The sequence below is a fragment of the Pempheris klunzingeri genome, chromosome 4, assembly GCF_042242105.1.
Source record: "Pempheris klunzingeri isolate RE-2024b chromosome 4, fPemKlu1.hap1, whole genome shotgun sequence".
NCBI classification, from domain to species: domain Eukaryota; kingdom Metazoa; phylum Chordata; class Actinopteri; order Acropomatiformes; family Pempheridae; genus Pempheris; species Pempheris klunzingeri.
The window spans coordinates 14197607-14219319 of record NC_092015.1 but is presented as its reverse complement, the minus strand read 5'-3'; the positions used below and the strand labels follow the sequence as shown (position 1 = coordinate 14219319).

Here is a 21713-nt window from a genome sequence, read left to right as displayed (position 1 = left end):
CCTGACAGACTCCTAATACAGTTATATGCACCCTGTGATATTTCTATTCATTTATTGCACAGGGCTGGAGTTATAAGATGAGTTTTGTGAGGTTCTTAAAATAGCTAAGGTTAGGGGTGGAGCGCGGGTGTGCCTCCCTGATAGAGAGAGAGAGAGAGAGACATCACTGCTGGTTGTCTTGTCCAACACACACAAAGCAGACCACCACTTCCAACAACTGTCTATGCTGGTGACGTGCAGCTATACTGTGAATCATTAGAGAATATGGTGCATAGTTATTTTCAAGAACATGTTTATTTTAGCCTGTTTATCTGGTTACGGTAAAAAAAAAAAAAAAAAAAAAAACTCATCAAATGGAAAAATGCATTACTTTTTGATTAAAGTAATGTTTGTACTCAATGCTTTCACAGGAGCTCCTAATGGGAACCCTGTTATTACATTATCCTATCTGGCTCTTAGGTGGAGGGGAGTGGATTTTACTTGACCAAGGGGCCATTTGGGCTTGAAACGCTGTTAACATTTGACTGACACTGGCAAAGTGTTGACAGTATCCTGACAGCTGTTTATCATTTCACCAGGCAATCATACAGGTTGGTCTGGTAGAAAAACTGTTTCCTTGTTGCACTGAAGTCTGGTTTATACCAGTAGAGTGGAAATGTGGGAGTATGCACAACTGAGGTATTAACAGACATGAAGGCCTTAAAGTGAGTCCTGTTATATTGTCTGACCTCTGGTGTCTCTGTTGTGTTTGGGTTTTATGTTGCATATTCTTGAATTGATGCATTTGATCATGTTACCACACAGCAAATCTGAGCTGGGTAAAACTGCATCACAGTTAAGCTGTACAAATAACAGTTTTTGCACTCAGCAACTATTTTATCCTTCAGTGCACAAGAAAATCTAAAAAAAAAAAAAAAAAAAAAAAAAAAAAAAAAAAAAAAACATAAAAGGAAAACTATTTGTCTCATGTGGCTTTCCGTAGCGCCACGCTCAGTGGGTGGGGAAGTGCAACGCAAAGGCAAAGAGGTCAAGAGGAGGGAGGAGAAAACCACGTGTGCAGCACCATGTACAGCACTGTCCTTCCTCGGTAGACTTGTTTTTGTAAGCTTGTACCCTTCGCATGTAGCCAGCTAGCCCGTCTTAGCCGGAGAACAAGCAGGTTTTTGTATTTCTTTTGCAGACTCACTCATATTCAAGCAAAGCTGCGGGGGGATTTCTGTTGCCACACTGACTGCCGACCATGGTGAGCAAGACAGATGACATCCCGGCGTCAGTGCCTGACTGTAATCCGGTTGATCTTGCGGATGAAGCCGGGGATGGAGCCCAGGACAGCAAAGAGACCAGCAAAACACGTCTGAAGGATCCGTGCGGTTGTGGTGAGACAGACCGACTCATGTGTCCTGCTATAACACCTAACATGCAAAACAGTTACATCTATCATAATGCATTCAGGAGCAGCACTTCATATACCAGCATCCCTGTGCATTGACTTTCTCCTGTGCGGTTTGTTCAATGTTTTAATGTCTGTGTCTCTGCACTGCATCCACTAAAGCGGGTGACATTTACCTCCGTGTTGTGTTAGGTGACTTCAAAGTCCTCAGACCCAAGGTGGTGGTCTGTGGGGTTTACCCCCTCCTCCTCCCACCCCTCTCCTTTGTGGACTCACCAAGTTTAGAGGGTCCACCTTGCTCGTAGCAGCATCTGCTAATTAGCTGTATGGTGTTAATAATGAATGTCTTAAGGTGTCTGTGCTAATTAGCAGGCTAACAACCTCCAGAGGATCAGATCCACTTCTGCATCCAAACGTCAGAGCTGTTAGCATGTAGTCCAGCTTCACTCTGACACTGCAAGTGAACCAGGCTAACCCAAACAAGTTAGCCGCTATGCTAACATTAGCCTCATCATTGAGTGTGCAGCTAGCTAGCTCACTAGCTTGTCAGCTAACTAGCAAGCAGACTCTCCTGTCCCTGTCTGCGTGTCGTGTCATGCCCAAAAAACGAGCGTATGTCCTGAAAACAAGTGTTTTTCCGGCAAAACATGGACCGGCCGTGTAGCACATGATTTATTCAGTCAACCCACAGCAGCATCTTGTGTTGCGCTAACTCGTATTGACGCACATGTTCGGTAACAGCATGTCAGAGGAATGAACTGAAGGTCACCTTCAGTGGAGCCGCACACTGTGCACATGAACAAAGGGGGAGTAAGGCACAGTGACTTGGATTTATCTGAGGAATATCAGCCCGAGACGCTATGTAGACGATGTATTCTCTTTTTTTATTACTATAAGTTCACTTTAAGAGATGTGGCACGGATGAAGTGCTCGGCGGTCGGTGGTGGCACTGTAAACCGGCTCCCCCTCCTCCCCGCCGCGGAGGATTAGATCGTATGTCCCGTCTCGACCGGGAAGCGGAAGCTGGTTGTCGTAGAAAAAGTCATGATGGTGCATGCACAGTGAGAGGGAAGGTTACGCTAATAATACACGAACAGACGTGTACGCTGGTGAGTATACTGTGAGATAAAAGCGGCGGAGCAGCAGCTGAGGCAGATTAAACCGGGACGTCTACTGTCAGTCGGTGAAGTTAATGTTACACAACTTCTAGAGCACCAACAGTGAGCTGCAGCCTCTCTGTGTGTCACATGTGGGACCTTGAATTGACTGTGCCGGTGTCATTTCAGAGGAAAACACAGGAGAGGGAGAGCCTCATCGCATTACCTGTGAAGGACTGAGCTTGTGGTGCTTTGTGGATGAACTGCTGCGCTGATTGCTTGGTTATTTGGCTGGATGATCACTCATGCATGTGCTGCCCAGTCTCTGAGTGCTCCCTCAAGCCCACATGGAGCAGTGAATGCTCCATTGTAGAGCCAGAACAAATAGTCGATTAATTGATTAGTCAATTGACAGAACACTGATTAGCAGATAAACACTCAGGTTATATTTTTTCTAATCAAAAAGCCACTCTGGGTCCAGCTTCAGTTGTGAGGATTTGCTGCTTGTCTCTGTTGTACGTGGTTATGAACTTAATATGTTCGGTCTCAAAGTGTTGGTCGGGCACAAGAAGCAACATGATAGTAGCATCCTACACTTTTGATGGGCATTTTATGGTATAAATAATTAATGAATGAACTGAGTATAATGAAAGCACTGTATTAGCAGAGCAGACACATGGAGGTGAGGGTCATCATTATATTTTTTTTTCAAAGGGCCTTAATGCCGTTGTGGGGTGAGGAGTGACTTGGTTAATCCCAGGAATCACTGATATCCTGGCACTGTTCCTAGATGACTTCCTCACCTGTCCACCATCAAAGCTGATGCATACTTATGCATCTCCTATAGTAATGACTCCTGACTTTTTTTTAGCTTGTGAGCCCTTAATATAAAAGAACATTTACATGCAATCCATAAAAGACTGTTTCATTGGGTTGCATTATGGAGGCCTGAGGGGAAAAACTGCTGCACTTTCCCTTTATTCCCTTTTCTAACTAGTCCTCTCATGATACCTCCTTATCTTTTTAGTCAAAAAAAAAAATCCCATCACATGTTCCCGGAGCCCTAGGTGTAATCTTTAAACTGCTTATTTTGTTTGATCAACAGTTGAAAATTCAAAGGCATTTAATTGACAATGAAATCCTCATATTTGAGAAGCTGAAACCAGACATTATTGATTAATTATTAAATTGTCTGTTGATGGACTAATTGATGAACTTAAACTCAGTGTGTGTTACCACTAAAGTGTATGATAAAACACTCTTTTGATAGACTTACATCCTCTCAGTACATGTAAGGGCCGAGGACTGTTATCATTCCTCGCTGGTGATTCATTTATAAAGTCCATCTCAAACAGACCACATCTTTGCCGCTGTGAAATTCCTTTGCTGATGCATGACTCAGGGTCTGTCCGTCCACCAGGAGGTTGCCACCTTGTGTTTCAGCAAACATGATTACAGAGAGACCTTGTGTGTTGTTGTTGTTGTTGTTTTCAGGGTTGTCTGGCTAGTTAATGTTGCCATGGCAGCAGCCAGGGTCCCCATGTCAAGGAGTGGTTAGATAACTGGCTGCTGCATTTATTATTTTGTCATTATCGAGAGAAGTGGGGTAGACTGAGGTAACAGAAATTGGTTTTTATTTAGTTTAGCTGTTGCATTACCTGAAATCAGATTGTTCACCGTGAGCTGGCACTTTTACTCAGAGAAATGTTTGGTCAGAAGGAAAAATGGGTCAGTTACAGTGTAAACCTTGCTTGCTGTTTCATTTTGTCTGGGTTTTGCCTCTCTTCTGTCTTTATCTGGTTGGTGTCCCTGTTTCATTGATTGCTTGCCTTGACCTTGTGTCCTGGAGTTAACCATCCAGCCACAAGTGTGTGACTGAGAGGGTTCACGCCACTGAATGATTTTGGTTGACAGAGCTCCTCAGATCTGTCGTTCTGTGTATAGTTTTTAACTGGTGTTGATGTCTGTGATCTCAGATGTGCGCCGCAAATTACTGATGGTGATTTGGTGAAGTTTTGGTATGAAGACAAGCTGCCAGTTGGGTTTTAACTAGGATTGAAGAATTAAATGAGTTTAATAAATGTTAGCAGAATGGATGATACTTCAGGCCATAATAGACAACAAAGTGTTTGCTTTGAATGAGGTATGGTTGTTTTTTATATTATGATGGATGACACAGAAAGGCATCTCTAACAGAATTATGTAGGGAAATATTTATAGCATGATAATTTTAATACTGATGTTGAAGACGGAGGGAATGTCTTTTCAGGTGAGAACATTGACAACTGAAATACCAGCAATACTTGATCACAATGATTCAAATATAAAATAGATAAATCCATTATTTAATGGTATAATAGAAAATAACTGCCTTTTCATCAGATCAAACTGCTGCGTCATGCTGATGTTCACCATATTATTTTTCAGCACCATTTTAACAGGAAATGAATCAAGGAAAAATCTTCATACGTGTTTACTTGTACTTCCTTCCCTTCCACCCCCCTTCTCTCCTCACTTCCCCACTTCCTACTGAACTTTCTTCCACTACTGTGGGGCAAATTGGGTCAGTTTTGCAACACATAGACTGCTGGATTGCCTCATGTATCATCAGTGCTTCTGGCACTTTGTACTCTTGTGGTCTTGTGCTTTGAGCTAAAACCATAAAAGCACTTTATTTGATATTCCTCATTAAGCACCACCTCCACACTTTGTCTCTTTTGTGACTGAAGGCAAGATTCAGACAAAATACAGCTCCCAGCAGTTTTAACTGAGCTGTGCTTCATCTTGCAGTGATCTTTTGGTCGGGTATTGTCATCACAAAGCAGAACAAATGGACACACACACATACGCATGGCGGTGATTGTGATCTACACGATTAAGAATCAATCTGCTGTCGAGCGGGACCAATCAGAGCAGAGCTGAACACTGATGCGCCCATGAAGGGGCAGAGCATGCCTCTGTGAAAAGGGCAAGAACAACTAATGCTTTCTATTTTTCTACTTTTGCAGTGTATTTTTCTATATAGTAGTTTGTATGATACATTAAATGTATATTTGACTTATTTCTGATGTGTGTTATGTAATAACAGACCTGAAGAAGGCTTTTAACACTGTGTGTGTTATTGCCCAGTTTTGTTTTAACATGCACATGTGATGTCTTTGTTTTTAGCAATTTTACCATGAAATGGCCATGGCTTAATCCAGGAGTTTACTCTTTCTGCCAGAAAAGTGCCTCGGACCTTTTCTTCTTTCAACCACAATTCGGCTGTAGCAGGCAGCTGGTTTCGGTGAAAAAGCTCCAAAAACCCACTGCATGCTACCTACTCGGCATCAAACGACACACAGGTGTTGTCTGTGACTAACCGGTGGAAACGGTGGAGCATTAAGCGGCTAAAGAGCCAGATATGACCATCAGGAGGTGGTGGAGAGCAAAATCAAAAGAAAGTGAACATTGGACATCATTTCACCAGGTGGACAGAAATTCTGCAGATTTATGAAGGACAGTTACTGAAGTAAAGTGATAACATTGTCTTAGCCTCTCAGACAGATCTGATAAGATATGAGATGTTTCTAGAAACGCAGTCGGCTACACTGAAACACCTCACACAGAGCCCCCGTTCTCCTCTGGTCTGTAACAACACTTGCGTGACTGCTCCGAAGCCGTTGTGTTTGTCGCTCAGAGCATGGCCGGCCGCCCCTCTCTCCCGTGCTTCCTCCCCCACTCCTCCACCATTTCAGCGAGTTGCTTCTCTCTCGGGGTTGCGGTCCGGCTTTGAAGCCCCACCTCTCCCTTTAGCCCCTTCTCTTCAGAAACCCAGTCGCTGTTTAACCTTGACTGGGAGCAAGGACACGCTGGCTGGCAGCAGTTGTGTCCCAGTGAGAGAAAACAGGTGTCATCCTCGACCCTGCTCCTTTTTGAATCAATGTACCCAAGAGCCTCTTACTTGTTTTTGGCGTTTTCTTCTCACCTTTACTCTTTGCTTCTCCAGAAAAAGTGGGAAATATAATGCACGCATAGTTTGTATAATAGGACAGAATAAAATATATAAAGACAATATGTAACTACCATTTTGAAGATTGCATGCCCCTAAAGGAGTAAAGGCAGCTGCTGAATGGATACTAGCTAACTTGCAGGCATTGTATTAGCACCCATCAGCCATGCAAGTGACCAATAATTCCCTCTTGTGAATGCTGAAATCTCTTTGTATTCAATCCCTCAGTTCTCTCTGGCTAAACTCCCTCTGGTGTTGCAACAGCGTTGGTTTGAGCAGGTTTGAAATTAGGTACTTTCTGTCTAGATCAGCTGAAAACAACTACTGGTTACTTATTGTTTAATGTTTTGATACAATCATCAGTGATCCATGTGTTTCAGCTTTTTGGAAGAGTTTGTACTTTTGTGATAGTTGATGATTGATGAAAGTAAAGTCATGCTGTCTAGATTCTATCACCCGTATTGTGTCGTTTGTCTTCAATTCATTTGTATTTGATTTAAATGGACGGCACTAGCATACTGTAGCTGATTAGAGCTTTTGTCGGCCCTGTTCACCCATTCATAAATATTTCATTAGGTTCATGTCGTCCAGCCTCTGGGTCTGTGTCCTTTGTTTGTGACCTGGCTGCCTAGCAGCGTCTCTGTGTTTTCATGTGGTAGAAAAGTTTTTGTTGTCAGGAAGACTTGCTACGCATGGCTGATTGTATGAAGGCGCTGTTCTCTGTTTGTTCAGATTATTGAGTGACAGCTGAAGAGTTGCAAAGGACAGATCAGTTTGTCCACAACACATCTGAGGATTTGTGTTGTTTCAACCATGTCAAGGGGATTTGGATGCATTTGAATAGATATCTTGTCACAATATGTTACAGTCACTAACGACCCTTTGTGTCTCTTCCATCGCAGAGCACAGTGCAGATACAGCCATGGTGAATGGGGACGGGGCCCACGGGCACATGGAGGAGGCGGAAACAAAGCAGGATGGGAACGGTGAGGCAGACGCAGGAGAGGAGTCTAACGAACAGGAAGTGATCGTGATCCAGGACACCGGCTTCACCGTGAAGATCCAGGCACCTGGAACAGAACCATTTGACCTGCAGGTAGGAATTAAATCTTCACAAGCAGCAGTTCATTGGGACAGATATTAGGACAGACAATAACGCTGCATGAATAAACGGAGCAATCAAATCACTCAACTCAAATTTATGCACATTCTTTGTGATCTGAACTGTATTATTCTGCCAGTCGTCACAACAGAGAAAGAAATTGTTACAGCCACCTTCCTCATAATATTATAAATCTGCCGTGCGGTGGTTTTGATGTCAGACGAGCTTTCAATCTAATACTTCCCTAACTCTAACCCTAGACCGGCCTTCGTGGGGTTACTCCGCAGTGTTAACACAAAGCAGAAACAATTCAGCTGAACTAAAGCAGGTGATCTATCTCAAGCTGCAAATGTCTCTGAAGCGACATTTAATCTCCCTCCCTCCCTCCCGTCGACATCAGGTATCTCCGCAGGAGATGGTACAGGAGATCCATCAGGTGTTGATGGACCGCGAGGACACGTGCCACCGCACCTGCTTCTCCCTGCAGCTGGATGGAAACGTGCTGGACAACTTTGCCGAGCTCAAGTCTATTGAGGGCCTGCAGGAGGGCTCGCTGCTCAAAGTGGTGGAAGGTCAGATTCAGAGGCTCTCATTCACACTTCAGTCCGTTTTCCTCTTGTGGTGCAAAAGGGGAAAAGCAATATGCTACAGCTTACCTTTTGCTTAATGGCGAGGCTGTTATCACGTTACTTACATTGCTTTAGCCTGGTATGCAGAGCACTTATTCCTCTTTCAGCCGCAGACTGTAACCTTCTACACATTGAAAGTACAGCAAAGATGACAAAGCATCTAGTGTTGCATTTCAGCTCTTCCTTGTCGGTGTGCAGTGAAAATGTCACCGACCGACCAGGTAGTGTGAAAACAGATATGCCTTTATTAGACCAGGTGCAACCTGACAAACCTGATCAGCATTTCTCAGCATCAGCCACAATAAATGTGGTCTTGTTAGTGTTTCAGCATCACACAAATGGAGATCGAAAGCGTGCATTACTTTTTTTATTTAATGATTTGTTGGCAAAGACTGAAGTGAATTGAGTCATAATTCATTACAAGTGTTTGTTATCCATTATTGTTCATGCCCTCTTGGTTTCTTCTGCCACTCTCTTCTCCAGAGCCCTACACGGTGCGCGAGGCTCGCATCCATGTGCGTCACATCAGAGACCTGCTGAAAAGTCTGGACCCCTCAGATGCCTACAATGGAGTGGACTGCAATTCCCTCTCCTTCCTCAGCATCTTCACTGATGGAGACCTCGGAGGTACGACACCATGGGAGCTACATCAGGAAGTGTCCTGCGCTGCCTTCATTTTTTATGTGCAGAGTTACCCATCAATGTAGCGACATGCAGGTGGACTGCACACTCTCACCTTGCTTGTTTTCACGTGGCTGCAGATAGCGGGAAGCGGAAGAAAAAGGGCAACGAGCTGGAGCAGATTGACTGCACCCCCCCAGAGCACATCCTGCCCAACAGCAAAGAGCACCCCCTGGTTCCGCTCCAGCCGCAGAACAAGGACTGGAAGGTGAGGAAATTATATCTTTTGAAAAATAGATGCAAACCATTGATAGGGACATTTGTATAGAAACTGACACTGACACTCATGTACATATAATTCAGTTTTGACATATTACAGCATATGTTGTTGTTTTGTTGTTCTACCTCTGTTACTGGTGTGTATGTGTGATGTGCTGTAATACATTTGAAAATCAATGGAGAAAAAAATCTTTCCTTTGGCTAACGGTTCAAACACTCCCACCAGCCCATGCAGTGCCTGAAGGTCCTGACCATGAGCGGCTGGAACCCTCCACCTGGAAACAGGAAGATGCACGGTGACCTCATGTACCTGTACATGGTGACTGTGGAGGAGCGCCATGTCAGCGTCACTGCCTCGACACGCGGCTTCTACCTCAACCAGTCAGTCAATATCCCAAACTCTTATCTACAGCTAGTCTCGTCATAAGGTGGTTGATACACTGGAACAGACCGTTAGACTTTCTTTACATGGACGACGGTGTGTTGAAGGCTGATCAGCAGTTTCAGGATCCTAATTTTGGATGCCAGCAAGGACTTAACTGTCAAATTAATGAGCTTTAATTGGATTGCTTTGGGAACGAGAACTTGTTTGCCATCATTAATTCCTCATGTTTGAGTGTGTTGTAGTCTCTAGATGAGCTTCTGCTGAAGAATATGGGAGAACTACATCCCTAAAGGGAAACTACCTCCTATCCTTTTTCAGTTTTTCTTTCCAAACTTTCGAGGAAATAAGTAACTGCTGTCCTCCGCTCTTCCTTTTTAGTGACATAAATATTTGTAACAATAAAGCCATTATAACAAGCCATAGTAATGTGAATAGAGGCGTTAATTTTTTTTTGTGTGTGTGTGTATTCCAGATCTACTACCTACACCTTCAACCCTAAGCCAGCCAATCCCAGCTTTCTGAGCCATTCTCTGGTGGAGCTGCTGAGCCAGATCAGCCCCGCCTTCAAGAAGAACTTCACTGCCCTTCAAAAGAAAAGGTCAAACATCTCTCTGCCTTAAGTTTCCCTCATATTTTGTTCCTGCTGCCAGTGGCCAACTTCCCGTCGTACTAAATGACTTTATTGTGTTTGAGCAAGTCAGAGCTACAGAGTCGATGTTCATCGTCTGTGGGAGGACAACAAATCATTCCTAATACCTCAGTGTCCTCGACTCAATCTCTCCTGTACAAAAGCTTCAGGATTTCTTTTCTGTGGTCATTATGAAGTTCATTCATTAACTGTAACTGTATTTAACCAGGTCAGAACACATGGACTTTGACAGTCAAGGAGGTGGTTGGGAGGCCAAAGTCTTAAAGCACAACAAGAAAACAAACTAAAAAAGATGAAATGATAATAGGAGTATGGTCAGGATTCTTGTCATTAACTGGTTACAACTTTGATATAAATAGAGAAACACGAAAGCGTTACTTTTTACTGTTTTTACTGCAGGGTCCAGAGACACCCATTTGAGAGGATAGCAACGCCTTTCCAGGTGTACAGCTGGACAGCTCCGCAGGTCGACCACGCCATGGACTGCGTTCGAGCTGAGGACGCCTATACCTCCCGGCTGGGTTATGAGGAGCACATACCTGGACAGGTGGGCACAGCTGAACACACACCAAGCAGATAAAAATTAATACTAGAAAACTGTTATCCCATTAATTTTTTTTATGTCTTTAGACTAGAGATTGGAACGAGGAGCTGCAGACCACCAGGGAGCTGCCACGGAAGAACCTGCCCGAACGCCTGCTGAGGGAGAGGGCCATATTCAAGGTAGCTAATATGGTACCACTCTGTGAATGTTCTTCAGGCTAAAGCGACTTTACTAAAACAGATGACATTAAATCGGCCTTCAAACACAGAATCTGTCTTTTCTCACTTTTCTAATGGGCAGTGTGGTGCCGACATCACATGTGAATGTGAAGTGTAACAAAAGAAGTAAGGAGATGCTAATGCCTCTTTCTTCATCTCCTGCAGGTCCACAGTGACTTTGCAGCAGCTGCCACTCGAGGCGCCATGGCGGTCATCGATGGCAACGTAATGGCCATCAACCCCGGCGAGGAAACACGCATGCAGATGTTCATCTGGAACAATATCTTCTTTAGCCTGGGCTTCGATGTGCGGGACCACTATCGTGAGCTGGGTGGGGACGCCGCCGCTCACGCCGCGCCCACCAATGACTTGAATGGAGTACGGGCGTACGGGGCAGTGGATGTGGAGGGTCTGTACACTCTGGGGACAGTGGTGGTGGACTACAGAGGCTACCGCGTCACCGCCCAGTCCATCATCCCTGGTATCCTGGAGCGAGAGCAGGAGCAGAGCGTCATCTACGGCTCCATCGACTTTGGGAAGACGGTTGTGTCTCACAGCAAATACCTGGAGCTGCTGGAGAAAACCAGCAGGCCGCTCAAGGTTAGTGACACGACTGTTGTCTCTACTCAAGTGACCATTTAATCTGTGGATAATCTAGTTATTTCACCTTTTGTGTGATGTTAAACCAAGTCTGGTGATATTCTTTGTCTTTCCTATTGACAATAAATCCCATGAAAAATCCCAAACCAATAATGAACTGATCCTACTAACAAGTATGTCCTGAATGGGTATCCAAAAAAACTATTAAAATCACATCAATGAATCACACCGTTACACTGTGTATCCTTAGTCACTCCCACATGCACATCAAGGTGCCCCAAATGTTTAAAAGTGGATTAATTCACAACTGAAGATGGAACCCAATAGATTCATTATTTACTCCTGTGTGAGAAAAAACACCACAGTGCTCAGCTGTCTCAGGAAACTATCAATCTGTTTTTTTTAAATGAGATTTATGTCTTCAGTCGACATGATGCACCAACCAACTCATTGTGGTCTTTTCTTTTGTTTTGTTTAGTTTTCTTTGTTGACACATAGAAAAATGTAGAGTATGGACAGCCTAATGTTTTTAAAGCCACCACCACCACACACAACTGTGTACTCAGATCCTCTGATCCTCAATTTTGGGTGTAAATTGTAGGTCCAGAGGCACAACGTGCTGAACGAGAAAAATGAGACAGTGGAGCTGTGCTCCTCTGTCGAGTGCAAGGGCATCATCGGAAATGATGGCCGCCACTATATTCTGGACCTTCTTCGCACGTTCCCCCCTGACCTCAACTTCCTGCCTGTGGATGGAGAGGAGCTGCCGCCAGAGAGCCAGCGCCAAGGCTTCCCCCGCCAGCACCGCCACCGCCTGGCTTGTCTACGCCAGGAGCTCATCGAGGCCTTCGTTGAGCACAGGTGGGAATCTGCGCCGGCGTGCATCGTCACATTTCCATCATAGCTTCTACGTGTGTTTAACCGTTGATTCTGTTTCCCAGATATCTTCTCTTCATGAAGATGGCAGCGTTACAGCTCATGCAACAGAAAGCAAACAAGGACACTAAAACTGACACACCTGCCATCACAGAAACCTCTGAAACCGTTTCAGAAAACAATGCTGACACAACCCAGACTCAGACCTCAGCGTCAGATTCTCCCAGTACAACAGAGGGCTCCACAGACAGCACAATCCAGACAGACAACAGCACCTCTGCTGCCTCACAGGCAGCGACTGACGGTGAAGAAAACTCGTTGAAGCCCACCACAAACGGGCCTCTAGACCTTACAGCCACCCAGAACGGAGAATGCAAGAGCCCACTGGAGGGTAAGGAGCTTGACGAAAGTGTTCCAGGATTAGCTCAGGCCAAAGAGCTGGCGGAGACGTTAGTTGCCGAAGATGGATCTTGTATTGGTATGTCCAAAAAGACCCCAAAGACATGAGGCCAGGACGATGCAGGGAGAGCTACTCTGGTGGATAATTGCATAGAAATATACGTTTTCATATTCATATTGTATATTTTGGGACGTGGCTGACTTTTGGAGTGTGTGTGTGTGTGAATAGCATTAGAGCAGTAGAGTATCAGGTGCTGGGCTGTTGTGGCTTCTTTCCACCAGGCTAGCTGTCCCTGCTCAGTCCTCAGCCTGCAGTGGGGACGTGTGTTTGGCCCCCAATCAGCCCATCTCCCACTGATCCAGCCTGTGGTGCCTTTGCTGTGGGATTTGAGCCAATAAACAGAATAATCAGTTGCTGTGTTCATTAATCCGAATGTGTTTTGGAACGCAGAATAATCTCATGTTCAGTGATTTGTGTGCTGCTCAATTGATCCTAAATCACAATAATCTGCCTGTCAAACAGAGTGATCTAATCTGTAGTGTCTGTGGTGGGTGCTCGATGAAGGCCATGTCCACAGTAAGCTTATCAAATCTCTCCTTTATGATTGAACTTGTCAGGATTAACACTACAGATAGAAAATAGACTTTTGGCATTTACAGCAATGCGTTTTAATGTGAACTGTCCGTGTTAGATAAATAAGAAAAAGCAATCGCATAGAGAGTTGGAGGTGAAAAATTTTTCTCCTTCTGGCCACACAATTGATCAGGGCACCAACTGTGAGCAGTCATATGTCTGACTGCTCTAAAGAAAGTCGTTTTAAACAGCTCTCAAAAGTTGATGGCTTAATGTGGACATGGTTTAAACTATGACTTTGTGGATATGTTAACATCATGCGTCTGTTGCCATTACTTTTAACGTTTTTGCATCTTTTCCTTGTATGTGATTCGCAAATCGCAAATAGATCCCAAAAGCCGTGAGGTGGTCCTCAATGCCTGCAAGGCTGTAGGCTCCATCAGCAACACATCTTTCGACATTCGCTTCAACCCAGACATCTTCTCCCCAGGTAAGCACGACGAGGATGATTAATCTTATGTCGATTATGAAAAAGACCATTTCAATAGCAGTAAAACAAATGTGTATATATGTTATTGTTCACACACTATAATGCTATTGTCAAGCTGTGTAGCCATGACAAGAGGACTCTGTTTCACCATACTCCCAATTCAGAGGTACAAGCTCTATGATCGAAGCCCAGTTTTTTAACTGGTATTGTAGTTATTGCTGTCTTTATACTTTTGCTGTCATGTTGGGGTTGTGTGGGCTGACAGGGGAATTCAAATGAAATATTATAAATTATATTGTGACAAAAAACATACCTAAACCTCTCTGAAAATGGAATTTGGACGTTCATGCTATTTGTCCTCTGAAAGAGGCCACAAACGTGTCGTTGCAGGTATGATGTCAAACTCAACTAATATTGAATCTATATCAGGCAAAAGATAAGGAAGGTAGATTGTCATGGGTAAACTGGACCACTAGGAGGTCAATATATTCAATGTATATGTCCCTCCTGTGAGCAATAAGGACTTAAAAACAATATATAATTTAGATAATTACCTGTGAAATGTTTGGTGTTGTCATTTGTACATGAGATCATCAGACCAAAAGCTGCAGATATCAGATTTGAGACCCCGAGTTTCCTGTTACGGCTTGTTCAGGCTGACAATTGATCATACACGGGGAAGATTTTATGGCATCTTTTGGAATATGCCAAATATTTGAAAAAACAACAAACAAAAGTCAAACAAAGATTGTTTCAGGACCACCCACATGGAGACAGTTCATATGGGGCAGATTCTGACAGCATTCGTCATGTGTCTGTAAAACCTTATGAAACTGAAGTGCCTAACAATAATTAAACTGTTACCATTTTTTAGTCGAAGAGCAGCCAAGATAACTGTAGTACATTTTCACTGCCTAAACTTAGATTTGTCGGAGTCTGTTCATTTCCTTTTTGCTCATAGTTATTTTTACCACATTTGGTTCCAAATTCTATTTTTATTATGATGAGAGAGTTCATAGGAGAATACAAGCACAGAATGACTGACTGTGTGTGTGTTTGTTCAGGAGTACGTTTCCCAGAAGAGAGCACAGATGATATCCAGAAACAGAAGCAGCTTCTCAAAGACGCTGCTGCCTTCCTGGTGTCCTGTCAGATCCCATCACTGGTCAGTAACACAGAGATGCAGGTCACACGCATGTTGAATTTTCTGCTTTTGTATCAGAGTTTAAAGTCGTGTGTGTGTGTGATTTATAACCAGGTTAAAGACTGCTTGGACCACAGCGCTCTGCCAATGGACGGAGCCACACTGACAGAGGCCCTGCACCAGAGAGGCATCAATATTCGCTATTTGGGCACTGTTCTGGAGTTTGTGGACAAGACCCCGGCCAAAGCCCAGTTGGAGCACTTCTATGTAAGTCTGAAGCCCTGAATCCAGCCACCACTGTCACATACATGTTTTCTTATCCTAATATTTCCTTTTCCATACCTTTTTCAGAGAATAGGAATCAGTGAGCTGATCACCAGGTGTGCTAAACATATCTTCAAGACATACCTCCAGGTTGGTAACATTGGCTACGCTTTACCCAGCCACTTTGAAAGACAAACCTACATTCATGTTGATTGAAGTTTCCTAAATGCACCCTGTCATTTAGGGTGTAGAGTTGTCTGCCCTCTCTGCCGCTGTAAGCCATTTCCTGAACTGCTTCCTGAGCTCCTTCCCCGACGCCGTCGCCCACCTGCCTCCCGACGAGCTGGTGTCACGCCGCAAAAGCCGCAAACGTCGCAACAGGGTCCCCGGAGGCGGCGACAACACGGCGTGGGCCAGCCTGACGCCCAGCGAGCTGTGGAAGAACATTGCCTCAGAGGCCCAGAGCTACTATCACTTCACCATACAGTGGTGAGGGCCACATCTGTTCATAAGAAACAGATGTTAAAACTCCCTTCTTTTTTTTTTTAATCCCCCATTTTGTGTGTTTATTGGTGACAAATGTCCTGTTTTGAAATGTTCACCTGTGCAGTGATAGTGTGGACCAGGTGGTGGAGAAATACGGCCTTCAGAAAATCACTCTGCTCAGAGAAATTTCAATCAAAACGGGCATCCAGGTAACACTCATTTGTTTTTGTGAAGCGCTTAAGTCACTTACTATAGTGACCCTGTACACGCGTTTACAAAGTCGCCATTATGATGCCTCCACTACTTTTCCTTTGCCCTGCAGATTTTGATAAAGGAGTATAACTTCGACAGCCGCCACAAGCCTGCCTTCACAGAGGAGGACATCCTGAATATTTTCCCTGTAGTGAAGCATGTTAACCCTAAAGCCTCGGACGCTTTCCACTTCTTCCAGAGTGGACAGGCCAAAGTGCAGCAAGGTGAGACAAAAAAGTTTACACACGTAAACATTTTGGAATGAAAAATCTCTGTATTAATAATGAAAATAAATAAATAACTAAATAAAAAAAGCTGGTCAGTGCCACTGATTTGACTAAATGTGTCTCACTGCCCTTCCTCCTTATTTCCAGGTTTTCTGAAGGAGGGCTGTGAGCTGATCAACGAGGCTCTCAACCTCTTCAACAATGTGTACGGCGCCATGCACGTAGAGATCTGCGCCTGCCTGCGTCTGCTGGCACGCCTTAATTACATCATGGGAGACCACCCTGAGGTAGGCAGAAATACGGCAACTCTTTCATTGTTAGCAACTTTTACCGAAGTGTCCCATTGATTTCATGTCACTAAGTGATGCGTGTATTTGGGCGCAGGCTCTCAGCAACCAGCAAAAGGCCGTTCTGATGAGTGAGAGAGTCCTCGGCATCGAGCACCCCAACACTATTCAAGAATATGTAAGTTATCAACCCAAATATAGGATGTGTTAACCCACGCTAAAGATGCTTAGTGTCCCTCTAACCTACATGTGTGTTCCTTCACCCCTCAGATGCACTTGGCTCTGTACTGCTTCGCCAACGGCCAGCTGTCGACCGCCCTGAAGCTGCTTTATCGCGCCCGCTTCCTCATGTTGATGGTTTGCGGAGAGGACCACCCAGAGATGGCGCTGCTAGACGTGAGCGCAGCCTTTACTCGAGCATCGATACTGATTAAGTCTTTGGTAAAATCTTTAGTGGAGTTAATGACTGGTGTACTTCTCCTTGGATCTCCCTCCACAGAGTAACATCGGGCTGGTGCTGCACGGAGTGATGGAGTACGATTTATCGCTCAGATTCCTGGAGAACGCCTTGACCATCAACACAAAGTACCATGGGCCCCGGTCCCTCAAAGTGGCCCTCAGGTGGGCAGAGATCCATCATCCTTATGCACATAGTAGGTAAAGCACTGACTAACATGATGATTGATGCGTGCCTTTTTATTTTTTCCAGCCATCATTTGGTTGCAAGAGTTTACGAGAGCAAGGCCGAGTTCCGCTCTGCACTACAGCACGAGAAGGAGGGTTACACCATTTACAAGAACCAGGTAGGCCCTGCAGGACTCTGTTTCTAGGAACTGATGCTTTTCTTCATCAGTTGTGATATCTTAAATAATTCCTCTCTCTCCTCAGATGGGTGAGGCACACGAGAAAACCAAGGAGAGCTCAGAGTACCTGAAGTATCTCACCCAACAGGCCGTAGCTCTGCAGAGAACCATGAATGAGATCTACAAGAACGGCTCCAACGCCAGCATCATGCCCCTCAAGGTGGGTGCCCATAGTCAAGAGTCAGACATGCCTTTGTGCTTCCACCTGTTTCACCTCCACCGTTTAGCACTGATGCTATGTTTTTATTTCCTCCTGTTTTCCAGTTCACTGCTCCCAGCATGGCCAGCGTCCTGGAACAGCTCAACATTATCAACGGCATCATCTTTATACCTCTCAGGTAAAGAGACAAACAAAACGGGAGCTCCTGCAACTGTATTATATTGGCTTTCATTTGATTATTCTATGACGCTATCCGGGGGGAAAAAAGAAGTTTGACTTGCTTTAATGTCACTAAATATACAGCAACTTGTCCCCTGTAGTGCCGCCTCTACCTTCTAACAAACTATTGAAGTTTGTTGGTTGTTGTTTGACTCAAGGAAACCTGGATATCACCATTTTTTTTTTAAATTTCAAAATGCTCCATAATTCAAGTTTGTGAACACAACATTGTACTGTTATTCCAGAAATCCATCATTCACCACATTATTGTCTATTATTTGCCTCACCTACATTGGTTTGCTGCCACACAGCAGCAGCAGCTGTCTGTCTGTCTAACCATATGTTCAGCCACAGCACTGGCAGTGTTTAGAAACACAATTCTCTACATCAGTAGGAGATGATACGTATTTATTAAGAGATCAGAGCTGTATTATTAAACCTGGTTACAGTGCTGCCAGTCAGCAATGCTTCCCAAAGCATTTTCTCCATAGACCACCACTGTAAAGAGACATCTATAAATCTGTTGACCTCCAGCCATAAACATGGTCAATTATTACTCTTTGTATTGTGTATTTTTAAGTCATGGGAGTTAAATGTTTTCACTTTTCACTTTTCCAAAGTCCAGAAAAGTTTTCTGTCTGTTCTGTGTTTTCTAAGTGAGTGTTTTAAACCTTTTGTGAGTTTCTAGAAAAATACTCTATAAGTAAAATATATTATTATCATGTTATTATAAAACCAGTGCAGGTGGTTTTATAATGAACTACTTTTCAATAGAAAAGGCCAAAAGTTTCAAATGGTCAGATTTCCCCTACAGGAAGTATAAATGTTGGGGGTTTTTATGGTATTTTCCCTTCAGCCAAAAGGATCTGGAGAACCTGAAGGCAGAGGTGCAGAGACGGCAGCAGCTGCAGGAGTTGGGAAAAACGGAGGAGGCCATCGAGGACAGCCCACTGGAACTAGAGGACAAAATTCCGATCGATTAATGTCTGACAGCCCTCAACACAGCTACTCTCTGCTATGGGGGGGTGGGAGGGGGGCACGGAGAGGCCGTGACGCAACAGCCATGTCACCGAGCCTGTGGACCTGAGAAGCGAGCAGTCAGCGTTGAAATTAACAAGGGGGAGGGATGGGTCAGAGCAGTCCAGAGAACAAACTGTATGAACTGTAGGAGAAAGTAATGCAGAGCGTGAATTTCTCACAAGGTCGGAAGGGAGGGACGAGCTAACACCAACAACATAGAATCAATGTAATGTGCAATCTGAAAAAAGCCCGCCCCAGAACCTGCCGGTGAAGATGTTAGCTGCTTATAAATATGATTGAGTGGTTGCAGCTGGGGGAGGGAGACCAAGGACGACCATGACATTGTATACCAGAGCCTTATCCACTGTAACATACCCCCCCCCCCCCCCCCCCCAAATAATGCTTCTTCTCAGCCCAAACATCCCACAGCACTGTTAGCCCAGGATCGCATTTTGACCCTCCATTCCCTAAAGAGCCTCAAAGACCCCCGGGCGTGTAGCGACCCCCCCCCCACTCACCCACCCCCAGCGGTGCTCTGAATGATAAAGCACCCACCCTGTCCTAGAACTCAGGGGTACTTTCTACTGTGCACTAAGACCAGAAAACAGTCACTAAATTTGAGATTTTTCAAGTGGGCTTCAGAATGTAAATTCCCTTCTTCGTCTTCTTTGTGGCTTCTTTGAGCCACTTTGCAGCAGTCACTCGTCATCCTAACATGTCCCCCGTGGTTAATTAATTTAATTGTTCTATCATTTGTACTTAACGACATCCGGGCGGGTGCCTGCTGTGTCCAATGGCTCCTGTTTCTCCAAGCAAGCAATCGATACAGAGACACATTAGTGAGCTTTCAACCGGTTTGATTTCAGTTGTGGATATTTTTTTTTTTTTTTTTTTTAGTAAATAACATACATTTTGTAAAAGTGCACAGAAGAAATAAGAAGGTATTTAGGCCTGTTGATCATCAATTAATTTAAGCCATGTCTGTTTTATAGAAAATGTATAGAAGTGGAAAAAGATGTATAAATCTTTCAGATTTAGACAGGTACTTGATTGTTGTTAATGGAAATTGCAAATTTGAAACGTCCACTTTAAGCAGTAGATTTATCTATCTATATACTAGCTGTGTTCAATCTTCTATTTTTACACATTGAAAGAATATGTGCATGTATGTTTGTGTGTGTGACAGTGTGTGTGTCTTTGTGTAGTCCAACAGAAAATCTATTGGCCAGGGCTGTTGCTGCTTTCGCTGCTGCATAGTTTTGAATAGAGGCTAAGCAAACATTGGCTTTCCAAATGTTTTATTTTTCTACTCATAGTAAACTTGTTGGATGGCTGATGCCTCTTTTCTTGAAACATTCATGGCCACCAGTGTTGTAAATCTGTTTACGAACGAGTTGGTACTGACATGAACCTCTTCCCACCGTCGGACAGGTGCTCAACATTGGCCAGTAGTGACTGATTTATTGTTGCTGGGTGTTTTTTTTTTGTTTTGTTTGTTTGTTTGTTTTTCCTCTTTTTCCTTTGTTTGGGTCATCTTTTCATATGTAACTGAGACAAAAACCAGCCAGGAGCGTCTGTTCATTGAGCAGTGTGTAGTGCACTTTCTCGTGCTGTTTGGATGCGTGTTCACAGCACAACCAAAAGTGGACAAAAGAAGGGCTGCCTCAATGTGATGTACCAAAAAAATATGATAAAGGTTTGTTTGCGCTTGTATACATGCAATGTATCCCTCCCATGGCAATTTGTTACTTAATTGTTGCCGTGTCTAAATGTATGTGATTAAAGCAATAGAGAGATGGTGCTGGAACTGATTGTTTTTCGAAAATGCAGTTTTTACTCGGCACAAGATGCAAGAGATGGACTACTTTACCTGAAAATAAGGGAGCCGTATTTAAACAAACAGAACAAACAAAAGAGGCGCTCTGTGGACTTGGTGAATCTGTTTTCAGAGATTTTCCTGATGGTGCTCCTGAATATCTGATGTCGTAACGTCAGTAGAGGAGGGTGGTGTGTATTGTGCCTATTATTTATGCTTCTGAATGGAACCAGGGTGACGACAGGTAATAACTGTACGATTTATAAAGGTGAACTCTGCCACTTGATTTTGCTTTCTCGGTTTCTTATATTGACTCAATTTTTAATTGTTTTTTATTTTTATTTTAACCCTTGCTCAACAGTAATACCAATGGTGTCCATAAGGTGGCACCCTAACATTTGTATGTCCCCTGTGAAGGACATGCATTGACCCGAATGACAGGAGGCTTTGCAGTACATGTACACACAAACACATACTTCAGTCGACTTAGAGAAATTACATTTTCTGCAGTTTTAAAATAGAATATTAGGCTGTGGTCTAAAATTAGAAAGACTGCTACCTGTTGAACACGTGCTCAGCCTGTTGAAATCCCAGCAGCAGGAAGTCTATTGTTTTTTTTTTTTTTTAATAGTTTAGGATATAGAATAAACTCAGTGAGAATTATCAAACTATTTGTGTACAGAGATGCTCTGTTGCTCCTGTTTAGTTGGAGGCACTTATCTCCCTCCATTACAGTTAATTAATTTTTTTTTTTTTAAATTTTTAATAGTTTAGCTCTTAAAGTTTTTGTTAATTTGTGTTATTAGATGTCAGAGGTGACAAACAGGCTGAAATTATATAATACTAAACAGAAAAGTGTATTAAACAGAATTTGCGTATATACCATTTCCAGTTCTTGCAAAGCAGGTGTGGAATATGAATGTTATCTGAAGTTACGTATAAATACAAAGATTACTCATTTTCAGATATTGATCATGTGCAGAATTATTATTAAAGGTCTCTTTGGGGGGGTAAAGAGTATAATATCTATCCAAAATAAAATGGACTTTGATGCCCTCTTGTCATATTACATTTTCTGTCTTTGAAATAGTGATTGTCTGAGGGTTTGTTGTTTTCTCAGCTGATGAAACT

General features: G+C 43.6%; 1 protein-coding gene across 3 annotated transcripts; it reads left to right on the top strand.

Moving 5' to 3' along the window:
• The first annotated feature begins 1055 nt into the window (after positions 1 to 1055).
• cluha (clustered mitochondria (cluA/CLU1) homolog a) lies at positions 1056 to 18756 on the top strand. Of its 3 annotated transcripts, none has more exons than XM_070828802.1 (27): positions 1056 to 1376; positions 7381 to 7574; positions 7981 to 8152; positions 8693 to 8836; positions 8971 to 9098; positions 9336 to 9490; positions 9967 to 10092; positions 10543 to 10690; positions 10774 to 10866; positions 11071 to 11505; positions 12107 to 12366; positions 12447 to 12772; positions 13743 to 13844; positions 14909 to 15009; positions 15103 to 15255; positions 15340 to 15402; positions 15497 to 15741; positions 15863 to 15947; positions 16061 to 16214; positions 16365 to 16504; positions 16602 to 16682; positions 16775 to 16900; positions 17004 to 17125; positions 17214 to 17307; positions 17393 to 17527; positions 17632 to 17705; positions 18603 to 18756. In XM_070828802.1, exons 1-27 carry the CDS (start codon positions 1241 to 1243, stop codon positions 18727 to 18729), a joined length of 4119 nt encoding a protein of 1372 aa, XP_070684903.1. In that variant the 5' UTR covers positions 1056 to 1240; the 3' UTR covers positions 18730 to 18756. The 3 variants fall into 3 exon arrangements, with proteins under 3 accessions (XP_070684903.1, XP_070684902.1, XP_070684904.1); XM_070828801.1 differs by having other exon boundaries at positions 12447 to 12859; XM_070828803.1 differs by lacking the exon at positions 1056 to 1376 and adding an exon at positions 2450 to 2499 and having other exon boundaries at positions 12447 to 12859.
• The last annotated feature ends 2957 nt before the right edge of the window (positions 18757 to 21713 follow it).

Excerpts from the sequence above, each read along its gene's own strand:
- cluha (XM_070828801.1), top strand. The coding sequence starts at position 1,241 with ATGGTGAGCAAGACAGATGACATCCCGGCGTCAGTGCCTGACTGTAAT. Across the intron at positions 8,837-8,970 it reads CACTGATGGAGACCTCGGAG|ATAGCGGGAAGCGGAAGAAA; the intron begins GTACGACACCAT and ends ACGTGGCTGCAG. Across the intron at positions 16,505-16,601 it reads TCATGGGAGACCACCCTGAG|GCTCTCAGCAACCAGCAAAA; the intron begins GTAGGCAGAAAT and ends ATTTGGGCGCAG.